This window comes from Leptidea sinapis, chromosome 46, assembly GCF_905404315.1.
Source record: "Leptidea sinapis chromosome 46, ilLepSina1.1, whole genome shotgun sequence".
NCBI lineage: Eukaryota > Metazoa > Arthropoda > Insecta > Lepidoptera > Pieridae > Leptidea > Leptidea sinapis.
In genome coordinates this window covers 3896931-3911058 of record NC_066310.1, presented here as the reverse complement: position 1 = coordinate 3911058, position 14128 = coordinate 3896931, and the positions used below count along the sequence as shown (strand labels likewise).

At 33.5% G+C, this 14128-nt stretch overlaps 1 protein-coding gene across 1 annotated transcript in view; it reads right to left on the bottom strand.

The window, feature by feature from the left end:
• LOC126977997 (neuronal growth regulator 1-like) overlaps positions 1 to 14128 on the bottom strand; it is a 477303-nt gene that overhangs the window by 75289 nt on the left and 387886 nt on the right. The window contains exon 3 of the mRNA XM_050826732.1: positions 2023 to 2116. Coding sequence (XP_050682689.1) covers positions 2023 to 2116 — 94 coding nt within the window. The remainder of the gene's footprint in view (positions 1 to 2022; positions 2117 to 14128) is intronic.

Genomic DNA, 14128 nt, shown 5'->3' with positions numbered 1-14128 from the left:
GTAAAACGTTCTTAATTTTAATGAAAACAATGTTTAAGGATCGCTAATTCATACCATGCATTCGTACCCACGAAAATCACACACGAATGAATAAACAACAACATGCAAACGTATAAGAAGACAGAAGACATTAGAACAATGATGTTCTATATACACATGAAAATTTTGAACGGCAAAAATGTGCTTAAAGACAATGTAAGCACACCTTTCTCCTTAGTCGTGTGTCAACTGTGTGTCAATCACCAAGGCTAAGTTTGCTATAAAAAGTATAAGAAAAATACGTTATAGACGCAAAAAAAGATGGTTAAAAATTTAGTAAAACGAATATTGTTTCATTAAATTTGGTACAATTATTGACAAGTATTCACATCTCTTTCTCTCCCGCTTGTCAGACGAAAGGACGCGACAAGCACACAGTTAGAAATGGAAACTTTCGAGACCTTCTTTTTTTAAAGGCCCAGTGAATATTTGAACAATAATTAGCAGTATTGTATTTTGTGTACAGAAAGTCGTTGCCGGTGAATGTGAACGGTTTCCAAGATCGTGAACAATTACAAATTAGTGCTAATTACACGGTATCACAGACGTATCGTTACCTAGTAAAAATTTATACTTTTTCACACCGCAAATCTGTAAAAGCTAATCTTTTTCAGCTTTCCCGTACACACAATACACACAATTTTACAAACCCAATAAATCGAGTGTCATTTGCTCAAATCATTTCATCCAGGAGGATTTATATTTCACCTCTAAAGCGTTTAAAAATACAAGCTCAAAAAGTATAATTAAACTTTTTTAATATTAAAAGTATTGTAATCTCTTTCGAAATTCAATATATTTAGTCCAATTGATGCACGCACAAAAGTCTAAATTGGTCATTTTTATAATTTGTCAAAAGTTGTCATACAACGATATGTTGATGTCCGCTTACACAACATATGCCAAAAAATACACTGGAAAAAATGTCTTAGTCTAAACGACAAATTTTAACCAAATATTATTTCTATTTCAGGGAACTTAACATTTTAATAACCAGTTTACCAAATTATTTATGTAAATAAAAATATTATATTTTAGTGTTTTTCCTCTAATTAAAGATTACCTTAACTTATTAGATCCAAATCCAAATTAGGAGAGTTAAGGAGTAATAAATAAACACTCGAACCAATAAATAAACATACTAACTTTCACCTTTGTAATATGAGTGTTATTTTTTGATTAAAAACGTTAAAAACATCCAAATGAACAGATCTTGATCAGGAAATAGGGACAGACTAACAAACTTTGAACTCATAGTAACCTCTTTTTTATCAGGGTTTAAAAAATACCTAACTGCTACTCCACTAATGTCACTGTGCAACTCCGGTTATAAATTCAAAATACGCAGCTTATACTGAAAATATTATTACATTGCTGCCTATTTACCAATAGTATTTTAATCACCTGGAGTAAACGCAGAAATGTATAAATATGGTAGTCGCATTCAGTATTAATATGTAATTTGTGGTATGTGCCATAGTTCGGTTTTGATTGTGTATGACATGAATTGTCTATGTGTATAGAACGTCATTGCATTAGAAGAAAAACTTTTTTCACGACGTCAGAGTAACTTAGATTATTTTCGAACAAGAAGACTCGTTCACCAATAAAATGTAAAAGTTTTAGAAAAGGTCATGAAGCTCATAATGACTTGACTTATACATAACCTATGTTTTCATTTTTTAAATTTCTTAGTAATATATTTGATATTTTTTATACATTGTCATACTATCGCGGTGAAACGATTTTATTATGTGTTCGATATCTGTGGAAACGGACATTGAACATATAGATAAAAAATTAAAATCACTTCTTAAAGAAGTCAGTCAGCGCAATCAGACATAAACGTATCGAGATTGGTCAGTCAGCATTCGATAGGTTGATTCTTTCATTCCATTAATTCATATAAGAATGAGCTATATCACAGTGTGCCAAGCTATAGCTAATTTTAATGTATATAAAGATTGATATATTGAAATATACTTATGTCTCCTGTTGATGAGGTGATGAGAGGCAGCATAAAGAAAACAGCGGTAGCTAGAGGGACGCCCATCCCGCTCGCCACTCGCCATTTCATCTGGAACAAACGAAAACAAATAAATTCTCGATCCTTCTTGATTTTTTTATGAAAATAATAGACTAGACAAGCAGGACATTCAGCTGATGTGCCGCTCAAGATTATTGAAGAACCCAAAAATTCAGAGCGGCACTACTACTGCGCTCGGCACCTTGAGACATAAGATGGTTAGTCTCATTTGCCCAGTAATTTCACTACCTACGGCGCCCTTCAACCGAAACACAGTAATGCTTACACAATACGGCTTCACGGCAGAAATAGGCACCAGTAGTATTATTTTTACAAAGTTTGACTACGCAACCCGGCATTTTATTAACATGTGGCACGTCAACTTCACACATTGTTCGAGACTGGGTGTAGTATTACTTGCCGCATTTTGCCACTACGCCTGCGGTATCTAGTTGGAGCGCAGCGGAGACCAATCCTTAATCTAAGTTGGTCAATTATTTTTCAGTTTATTATTCACAGACAATAATGTGTACATACAAAAATACAAATCATATCATTAGGATTAAGTGTTATTAGAGTAACAATAAGAGCTAATAATATACAATATATTACAAAACGATCGTTCATTATAGCAAACAAGGCAGTTAACGTTAAATTCAATACAGGTAGTGCGTGTATTCGCAATAGCTTAAGAAACGGAACACGCAAAGTTGCAATCAAAGCATTCTTTACAAATCAAATAGCTATTTATTATTTATTCTATATGTGCTTTTGCCCTGAGATATCGTTTCGCAAAACAATCCATCCAATCTATTGAAAAATATCCCTGAACTTAACACAGAAAATTTTGACTAAAATAAAAGATTACATTTAAGATTGACTTTGACTAACCGCCAGTTGCAGAAGGCGCCCTTAAAGTTAATGTTTAATTAAATATAATATCGTCACTTTTTTTTTTCATTTTGACAGTCAAAGATATGCATGCAGCATGTGATAATAGATAATGAGATAAGTTGTGGTAATAATAATTACTATGGAGACTATGGAGGTTAGGTAATAAAATTGAAGTTTTATTCATACCACGTCATCGATTTAATCGCAATAATAAAAACACCATGAGGAGTGGTATATAGAACGGCCCTCTTCGACGCGTATTTGCTGAAGTTTCGAGTACACAAAACGATGAAATAGTTCCATAGATGTGGCAAAAAAGCAGATGATTACTGGGTGGATAGGAATCGTGTTACAACTAGATAGACTCGTCATCTTATATGATAATCTAAAATATAAATATAAGATAAATCTTTAAAGCGAAGTCACAAAACGGCCCAACGGAAGACCAGAGCTAGTTTTCAATCCAGCAAACATTATGAGATTTTGACGTACAGAAATAACACAAAAGACACAGTTTTTTAATTTTTTTTTTGTCATTGATCTGTTTGTCTTTTTCTTATAATATTTAAGTTAAACTGAAAATAACCTCTAGGAGACAACAGAGGCGTTATTAGCTAAGGCTCCAGAAAAGCCACTAGCTGTTCGTAATCAAAAATCCGTGCGTAAAAAACTTAAACGAAGTATATTTTTTTTTATATATTTTATGTTCGACGTGAAGAATTTTGTGGGCCCGAGAACATTCGCCATGGGATAACTAGTTATGGTCACTGATGTGTCTCATTTTGAATGTGAACCAGATTCACGAGGAAAATGTTTTTGGAGATCTAACTGCACCCAGATAAGAAAATTATGGTATGCTATGGTATGGGTAGAATTCACTCGGCAGGAAAACCTAGCCAAGCAGCACGTCTGCCCAAAACTTACTCGAAGATGTAGAAGAATCTGTTAACGTCGCGCACTCAATCTAAATGGGGCAAGAATTTCAACTCGTTCACGATCATGTACCTTCCCATACGGTGCATCTGGCAGCTCTCCAAGGCCATGATGTAGAGTTGTTATACACAGTACATGCATATCAAACTAAATTTTAAATTTTAGTACTGCGTAACAGTTAAATACTTAAAAATTAATCGTATTTTTACTACTAGAGTTATTTGGATAATAATATATCAAATCATATTTCAAAATCCAAACCTATAACGTCAATTATTTGCGAAATGTCGAAGAATATGTAACGCTATGTTAACCTCCACTAAAACTTGTAGAAGGTGTTTTTTTGTGGAAAAGTAGGATAAACGAGCGTACGGTTCACCTGGTGTTAAGTGATCATCGCCACCCACATTTTCTTGCAACACCAGAAGAATTACAGGAGCGTTGTCGGCCTTTAAGGAAGGTGTACGCGCTTTTTTGGAACGTACCCATGTCGTATCGTCCTGGAAACACCGCATAAGGAAGCGCATTCCACAGCTTTGTAGTACGTGGAAGAAAGCTCCTTGAAAACCACACATCTAGATGCTGGGGATGATATCCTAATTTGTGGCGTGTCGTGCGATGGTGGAATTCGTTGGCAGGAATCAGGTGAAACAGCTCTTCGGAACAGTCATAAATGCGATAGAATACACACAATGAAGCGATTTCTCTACGCAATGCCAAGTGATCCAGCCTTTCACAGAGTACTGGGTCCCCGACAATTTGAGTTGCTCTGCGTTGCACGCGATCGAATGGATTGACATGATTCTGGGGTGCGCCAGAGCAGAGATGACAGTAATTCTCCATATGTGGTTGGATCTGCGCTTTGTGAAGCGCTAGAATGTGGGCAGGCTTGAAGTATTGCCGTGCTGTATTTATGACGCCCAACGTTTTTTCGAAGCCAATGTGGTCTGAGAGAGACAAGACAGGTCGTGTATAGTGTTATAATCTTCAATTATATTATGCTAGCGCAAATAAGTACCACTACGTCTTGCTCGAAATTACTATAAAGTATTAGTACCACTTGGTCTATTATTGACTTGGCTCCTCGTGAATATATCCCCGATTATATCGTTCAATGTATATCTTTCAGTGTTTGTAATTGATCTGCTTTTATCAATCCTTTATACAAGACCAAATCGCACCAACATTCGCTACCAGTAACTGTTAACAAATCTACCACAACCGCTATCTCATTTCACAATTTCCTAACCTGTATCTAAGTATAACTTCACGGGCTTTCATTGTTTCCTCAGTTATACTGCTTGTATTTTTATATTATACCCAGCTTTCACTTTTGAAGTTATCCTAAATTCAAATGTCACCTTCTTTTAAATTTGACCTTCATGCTTTTCATTTATCGTTAATACAATTCCAAATATACCTAAATAATGCATGAAATAGTCCTTGGCCCGGATATTGAGTAGCGTTATTGCACAGAGGTCAAAAATATTGATCAAAATACGTCACGCGTTATTCTACTGTACAACTTAGCTTTACTAACCGTTTAAGATATTGCTGATTATACTGATGTCGAAGATTATCTCCGGTACCGCTGTAGGTACTTTAAGTTTCATCGTTTTAATGTGCAACAATGCAAATGGAATTGGGCGATGTCTTTTATATGTTTATTATAATCCCTTCTTCCCTATTTATATCATAAATGTGATTATAAGTTTGTTTGTTACGCTTTTACGAGTTACTGAACCGATTTTGATGAAATTTGGTACAGCGATTGACTGGTGCTTGGGAACAGACATAGGCTACATTATATCCCGGAAAATCAAATGTTCCCACGGGATTTGTGAAAAACTGAAATTCACATCGATGAGTTATAACTATACCAATAGTAATTAAGTTTGCCATAGCAATCTTCCTCGAAATAAGATTCATATAATATGTTGGGAACGGGAGCGAAAACGGGAACCGGAACTGGAATAGGATATGAGATAATTTTCAATTCCAAGCTTGCTTATTATTTTTAAAAACCTTTTATCTACGCGGAGGAAGTCGCGGGCATAAGCTAGTATTTTATAATAATGATATGTCAATAATTTTCAACAATCCAGACAACATTTGTCAATGCCTAACATTTGAATCGTATTTAATTTATTAAATACGTAATTTAATAAATGTTTACATTTAAATCATAATCAACACATTTTTGGTATGAAAAAATATCTTCTGAGTTTCTTGCGCAAGTTCTTTTACGGTCCAATTATAAATATTATAAATTATTTTTGTTATGTTCGGACTGGCAACTGACAGTTAACCAGAAATGGCAATTTATTAAATTTATATGTGGTTATATAACCCTGAAACATGTTTAATAATAAATCAAGCTCGAATATATTTTTGTAGGCCAAAGTTTATACAGCACAATCAATCAATATTCAGGCTTTTATATCGCTGGAAGGAGTAATGGTACCACATGCACGAGAGGGAGATTGACCTAGTTTGCCTTTCCAATTAACTGGTTGTTGATATAATTATTTGAGTGTTGAAGCGAATCAATATCAAGTAGTAGAACCAACAATGGTTATTGGCTTAATTGGTACTATATATTTCTATTTCTATCATTAATTTTATGCGACAATAGTACACAAATTAAATTTGAAATAAAATTTATGAACGATGCGGGATGACGGATCGAACCCGCGACCAATTCGTTCAACTCACGCCACATATCTGAGAGTTAAACAAGTTTAAACAAGTTTAACTCTTAGATATATGACGTGACATGCAAGATTTATCAATGATACGTTATTCGAACGATTAGCTCAGTGGAAGAGCGCTCGCACGGAACGCGAGAGATCGCGGGTTCGAGTCCCGCATCATTCACAAATTTTGTTTTCAAATTTAATTTGTGTAATTGATTTCAGAAGTTAGTAGGGTTATCACTTTAAAAAATAGCAAATTGTTTCGACAATTCTACTTTAAAATATGTTAATCAAATATAAGCGGTCGCACGCCTCCTTCCTTGCACTGATATTTAGTCTTTTTTTAACATTTTATATTTTTAAATATAAAGTTAGTAGTAAGTACAACTATCTAAGGAAGAAGAAAAGGGATTTTGTAAGGCTTTTTCAAGAAAAACGCTATTACGCGTTTTCATGCATTCAGTTGTTAAGTCAGCCAATGTTTTATAACATTTAACCTCGATTTAATATGAAGTGATGGTGTCATATACGATGGATTCATGTATTTTTTGTGATTATCCTGGGTAATGTGTATTGTGTATTTTATCTAGTCAGTGCGGTTTTCAAGGTGCTTTCTTCAACATACTACAAACCTGTGGAATGAACTTCCTTGTGTTGAGTGTTTCTGTGACGATACGACATAGGTACCTTCCAAAAAAGCGCGTACACCTTCCTTAAAGGTCAGCAACGATCCTGTGATTCCTCTGGTATTGGAAGAGAATATGGGCTGTGGTGATCTCTTAACACCAGCCATACGCTCGTTTGTCCTCCTTTTCAGTAAAAAAAAGTCAACTAAAGATTGTGAAACTGTACTGAAGGCAATATTTCATCTTATCTCAGTATACTCTTCATTTTATCTCGAAATTATTTTAGGGTCAGCGAGAGCGCGATATGAAATTAACGCGGACAAAATGATAAATAAATGTTTTGCCTATTGAAATATATGTAACATGTAAGGTCATATTATTGCCCCTTGTAGTACACTAGAAGATACAACTACAACGAAAATGTCCCTTAATATTTCAAGGACTCTATCAGAGAATATACAATGAAAAACTCAATATTCGAGTATGCAAGGAGTTCGTTAGCTAGTAAAATTTGAATTACTAACCAGATGGCACAGTTAACAATGTCAAATGCCTGACCAAAATCGAACAATGTTGGATTTGGAAGCTTCTTGTTTCAATTCTAACATGTAACGAGGATTCTAGACATTGTCTGTGCGGTGTTCAGGCTAGACTACAATAGATTTAGTACATGTTTGTCATGTTAGCGATCTAGTACCATTTCAGATGTGCAATTAAAAATTGCTTTCATATCTTTTTATGAAATTGATGCAGTAATGAAAACAGTTTACACACTTTTTATCGAAGTTAGGCGAGAGAGTCATCAATTGTATGTTATATAAAAAAAATATGGAGGAGGAAGACAAACATAGACATACAATAATATAATATTTATTTATTTTTATATTTACCTTCATGGAAAGGAACCTGAAGCAAAATGGAATAAAAAATTACCCATTTGAAAAGATATGCTCAAGCATGAAAATAACGTGACGTTTTTAGGTCACAAGAAATTCAGTACCCATCTAAAAAAAAATTACTACAAATAATCTAAACAGACCGGGGATGTTTGTTCACTCTATTACCCGACTTATGGTTGTTTGCCTGAATTGTAATTTGCATATCCACTTATGAAGTGGAGTGAAAATGGCTTAACTTTATGAAAACCATATTTTTATAAATAAAGAGAATATTTATATATCACAAATATGATTTTGAGATTCTGAGAGGTAATTGCAAACAATATAGTCCTGTCAATAGCCAGTATAAGCTGGCTTCATCGAAATCGCTTTAAAACTACTACTAATCACATCATCGTAGTATTTCGTAATAGACCTCTTCGTCGGTGATCATATACTATTGAATCCTATCGTCCTAACTTTTATATAAAACAAAATCCTGTACATTATGTCATTTATGCGATGCTTTCAACAACCGTATAAAATTAACTCTACCAGTCCTACTTTATGTGAGACCGGAATGAATATTACATGAGTTGTTAGTTGTTACGTTAATTAATACTCAATTATCAACCCCTCATGAGGTGGGTCAATCGATAATCAATTACTCCTTAACTTGATTTTCATCCACTAGAAATCGTTTTGCACATAGACAAAGGGATATTACCGAGTAAGCTTGTATGGAACATAGTTCACCTATTTGATATTCTATAGGCAATAATGCGAATCAAAATGAGTGCAATTCATTCTATTACTGAATTCTGCATTCCTAATACGTTCCCCTCTTCAAAATCAAAGATGATTCTGAGATAATATAAGATGAATCGTTGCTTTAATGGTATACTATGATTCCATAATCAGAACCTAACCATACTAGCTTTGAAGTACATTCTATTACAATAAAAAAAGGACCATCGAAATCGGTTGGCGCGATATTGAGTTATGCGTAAATATGTCGCGCACATACTTAAAGCATATTTAAGACTTTTATGGTTTTTGGTAGGTGCCCAGTGCTCTGGTCTTGATTAAAGGGAAATCTTGGCGTCCAATGAAAAAGAAGACTGTAATTGATTCATTTATTAAGTACAATTTAAAAAGTTATTACAACGTTACGTTAACCAGTCCGTTCGTATCAAAAGTTGACGGTCGGGTGGCTCTCTCCAACGCGACCGTATCGAATGCGAAACCGGTCTGTCCGAGCGACCATCTTAATTCGGCCGCTTAACACAGTGACTGTGTCGCTAACAGTTTTCTCATGCAATAGTCAGATCTAGGACCAGATTACAATGGGACCACAAGGGAAGCACCAGCTTTCAAATAAAATAGAATGATCAAAATCGCTTCACCCAGTCGAAAGTTCTGAGTTAATAATTATAAAAAAAATACTGACTTTGAGAATTGAGAATCTTTTGAAGTCAGTAAATAATAGATATACAAGAAGGTGATCATCTTCTGCTGCGCTACCTTGAAGAAAACTCTACTGGCAGTTGGTGATTAGCTGATACTCCTGTAGGTATTCTAAAACTACTTTAAAATAACTTAAAAAAGAATAAAGCAAGTACTGTGTAAGCGTGGTACCAATGTACCTTTGGGTTTTAGAAGCCTCAACGTAAACTCATGGAGTAGCAGCTAACAGTCATTTAACTATATAGTTGCTATGAATATAACTGAATAAAAAAAGAAAAATAATAAATAAAGTACGAATGGCAATGTATTTACATTTAATTCATTTATTTTTATTTTGAACCGCTCATTAATAGGTTTATAATTCTCACTAAGTAAGTAAGTTTTGGTTTTAACTTAGAAAATTTTAATGGTATCAATAAGTTGAAGTTGAAATACTTAACTTAACTAACTATAACTGACGCTTAATGCAATCGTACTATTTACGTCTTAACTTGTAGATGCCTTAATACTTCCTGAAGCTTTCGTCTTATTGGGATACTTAATTACAAACACTTTTCTTAATTAGAACTATTAAGAAGATTAAAAGAATCTATTTGGCTGCGAACAACTTAACTAAATAATGACTATTTCTCACTACTTTCCTAAGCTGTAATTCATTAAGATGTGCCTTGGGAATAAATTTGCAGCCTATCTCGTCATATTAAGGCTCAAATTGAGACGAAGCTTTCTGAAGTTCAAACGGGGCTCGGCATAGAAAGAAAACTTTCTTCAGAAGTACTTCTTTTTTGTAACATTTACCCGTTTCGATACATTTGTTAGAAATAGGTTTATTTTGTAAGTTTTCTTATACCTTGCAGTAGGAACATTAAAAAAATTATATCGTGCCAAAATTTGTAATTGGATTAAATAAAACAAAGAGTGACTATATGCAATTATTATCATGTTTTTATAATGCTGTTTCCTTTTTTTTGGCTAAATAGTACAGCAAATTAGGTACCTAAATGTTATATTTTATAACTGTTTTGATATTAAAATGTAAAGTTAAGATAACACCTATACGTAATTGTGGACTTAATGCGTTCCTTAGATCATTTATATGTCAAGATAGACTGTGACAGCTGTGAAAACATAAAAAAATTGAGGTTGACTGTTTGACCTGTATTTTGAGCAACGCACGCACACAAACACAAGTTAATAAGCCTGGTCTATTTTTAAACGACTTCAAAAAAGGTGGAGGTTCTCAATACGACGGTATTTTTTTATTTATTTGTAAACTCAGAACTTTCGACTCGGTGAACCGATATTGATGATTCAAAACCTATAGGTAAATCTTAAATTATGTGTGCAAATAATGAACGAATAACTCAATATCACGCCACCCGATTCCGATGTTTTTATTTTGATTGGAAAGGATATACTTCAAAGGTAGTTTGGTTGGAGTTTGGTAAGGTTCTGATAATAGGATTCATGACAAAGTAACGGAACTCTTCAATTCTTAGGAGCAAATTAACGATTCTGGGCCGAATTTTTTATACGTTATCTGGATATTTGAGTCACCTACCGTACCGACGTTATGGTCTAGTAATTGTCGTAGTCGAATATGATAATCAATGGATCTCTTTAAATATATACAGTAAGGGTGTGATCTGTGGCAGAATCAGTATGTAATCAAATTGCAATGCGCTTACGTACATTGCTGCATTGCAACCAACTTAAAAAAAACTACTCCAACAATATGCACTAAAAAGTAGGAAACTAATTGCGTATTGTTATACAATGTAATTAATTAATGCGCTCATGTAAATACATAATATTATCAAGAATATTATAGAAAGGCTAAAGTTAATAATTATGATATTTTTTTTAATATTTCTCTTTATTAATCCTCTAGGACGCTACGAATATCGTCTAGAGAATATAAAGCTATGAAAATAACTAAAGTGAACTGGTCACGCCGAATACTTATATATTAGTTATTTGTCTAATTTGCTTAACCGCGTATGTTGCCGAACTAAGTCTATTAGCCAATCTTTCAATATTGTAGTTTGTAGTAAATAGTAATGCCATAAAATATATCAGATTCCATTCTCATTTTTGAATGTGGTGTGGTAAATATGTGGATTTAGTCAAAAGTATATAAAATAAAAGTTATAATTAAACTCAAGCAGGTTCAATTACCGCAAATAATTCGGACAGTATTGTAAATGTTTACATTAAACAGTACTCGTCGAGTTGTAAGTTTTAATTAAAATTTACTTTTGAACATTGCTCCATTGTAACACCACAATGAAACGAAAACACGAGAATTTTCTTTGTATCCGAGCTTTTTACAAAATTCATTCTATTTCGAGTCACATAGGAGTTTAAGTAATTTACTGTATTGTTAATGGGTGTGTGGGATTCGCTACAACTTTTAGTATGGTGCATGTCTAGTGTGATATTAATGCATTATGACTTGAATACAAATTTTCAAATTCAAATGTTTATTCTGTAAATACGCCACTTAAATAGCACTTTCACATATCTTATATTAAGGTAAGTATGAATGAATAAGCCTTTATTGCAAACAATGTAAGATTCATACAATATATATAGTCTAATCTAATCTAAATAATATTGTAAACTAAGTAATATTCTAATCTAAGTAATAGTCTAAGCTAAGTAATAATAATCTAAGTAATATTCTTATCTAAGTAATAATCTAATATAAGTGATATTCTTAATCTTCTACATCGTTCGCTTGTCTTCCGACATAGGCCTCCTCCAGAAATTTCCATTGTGATCTGTCCAGAGCAGATCGTCTCCACGTTGGTCCAGCCACTTTTTTAAAATCATCTTCCCATCTAATGGGTTGTCTTCCTGGATTTCTTTTCCCTTGTCTTGGATACCAGTCTATAATATTTTTTGTCCATTTATCAATATTGCTTCTCAAGGTGTGTCCTGCCCATCGCCATTTTAATCTTTTTATAGTGTTGTCTATCCTTTCTAATTTCGTTTTCTTCTTGATTTGTGTTAGTCGTACCTTGTCTTTCCTTTTGATCTTTAACATGTTTCTTTCAATGCTTTGTTACACACTTTCAATTTTTGTATATTTTTCTTTGTTAAGGACCATGTTTGGCACCCATATGTCATGCAAGGTGTAATGCACATATTGAAAACTTTGCTCTTAAGTTTTTACGAGATCTCATTAGTTTTCATTATATTTTTTAAAGACCAGTATCTTCTCGAAGAACTTGCCACTCTTTGCTCTATTTCCTTGTCCATGAGGTTTGTGATGTTTGATTTGGCCCAAATACGTATATTCTTCAACATATTCGATAGTATTTTGGTCTACTGTTATAAGTTCATGTGATCTGTTAGTCATTATCTTGGTTTTTTCAGTGTTAATATCCAGACCCACTATTTTGCTTTCTTGGGTCAAATCCTGTAGCATTTTTTGGAGCGTTCTAGGATCTTGGGCAATAATAATTAAGTCGTCCGCAAATCTTAAATGATGTAGGCGTTGACCATCTATGTTTATTCCCTGATCCTCCCATTCTAATTTTCGAAAGATTTGTTCCAGCCGAAAATAGTTTGGGTGATAGCGGATCTCCTTGTCTCACACCTTTGTTGATCATAAATTCTCGTCCTAATCTTTCCAATTTAATTTTTGCTCTATTGTTTTTATAAATTTCTTTTATTAAATTTATATATTTGCCGTTAATTCCTTGTATTTTTAGTGCATTCCAGAGAGGGTTGTGTTTTATAGAGTCGAATGCTTTACTGTAATCAACGAATCCTAAATAATTACTTATAACGAAATTGATTTTATTCTTACAAACAGACCGCGAACATTCGAGAATATGGACGTCGTCAATAGTTTTAATTTTAGCTCTGATCATAGAATTCTAAGAGGAACTATGAAATCTAACGAAACAATATCCAGGTATATTAAAAAACCAAACAGAGGAAGAATATCGCTACTGATTTCAGAGAACCTATTGGACGATTTTGAAAAGAAACTTAAACAAGAGAGATATACAACAATAAAGATGAAACTATACAAAACAAATATGATATTCTAGAGAAGAATTTAATTGAATTCAAGGATAAGTTAATTACACGTAAAGAAAAAAGGAATAACATTGGAAACGAAGCGTTGACACTATTGGATAAGAGAAAAGATTTGTTGGCTGATCGGAAATCTCATAAAAAAGAAATTCAAGACATAAGTAAAAAAATAAACGAAAGCATTAGAAAATATAAAAGGAAAGTGGCTACTGACACTATTATAGACCATATAGAAAAAACGGGTGGAGTGAAAAGGGCACAAAAATCTCTGGATCGTAACAAAAAGTGGATTCCTAGATTGTTGAATACAAAAACAGAAACGTGTCAAACATCGAGAGAACATATATTAGAAATCGTAACTAACTTCTACAGCTCCATGTACGAAGATCACGAAATAGAAAAAACAGATTTTTATTACAGAACGGCACAGTTTGAAGAACAAGTACCACCTATACTACAGAGTGAAGTCGAAAAAGCTATAAGATCTCAAAAAGACGACAAATCACCTGGAGAGGATAA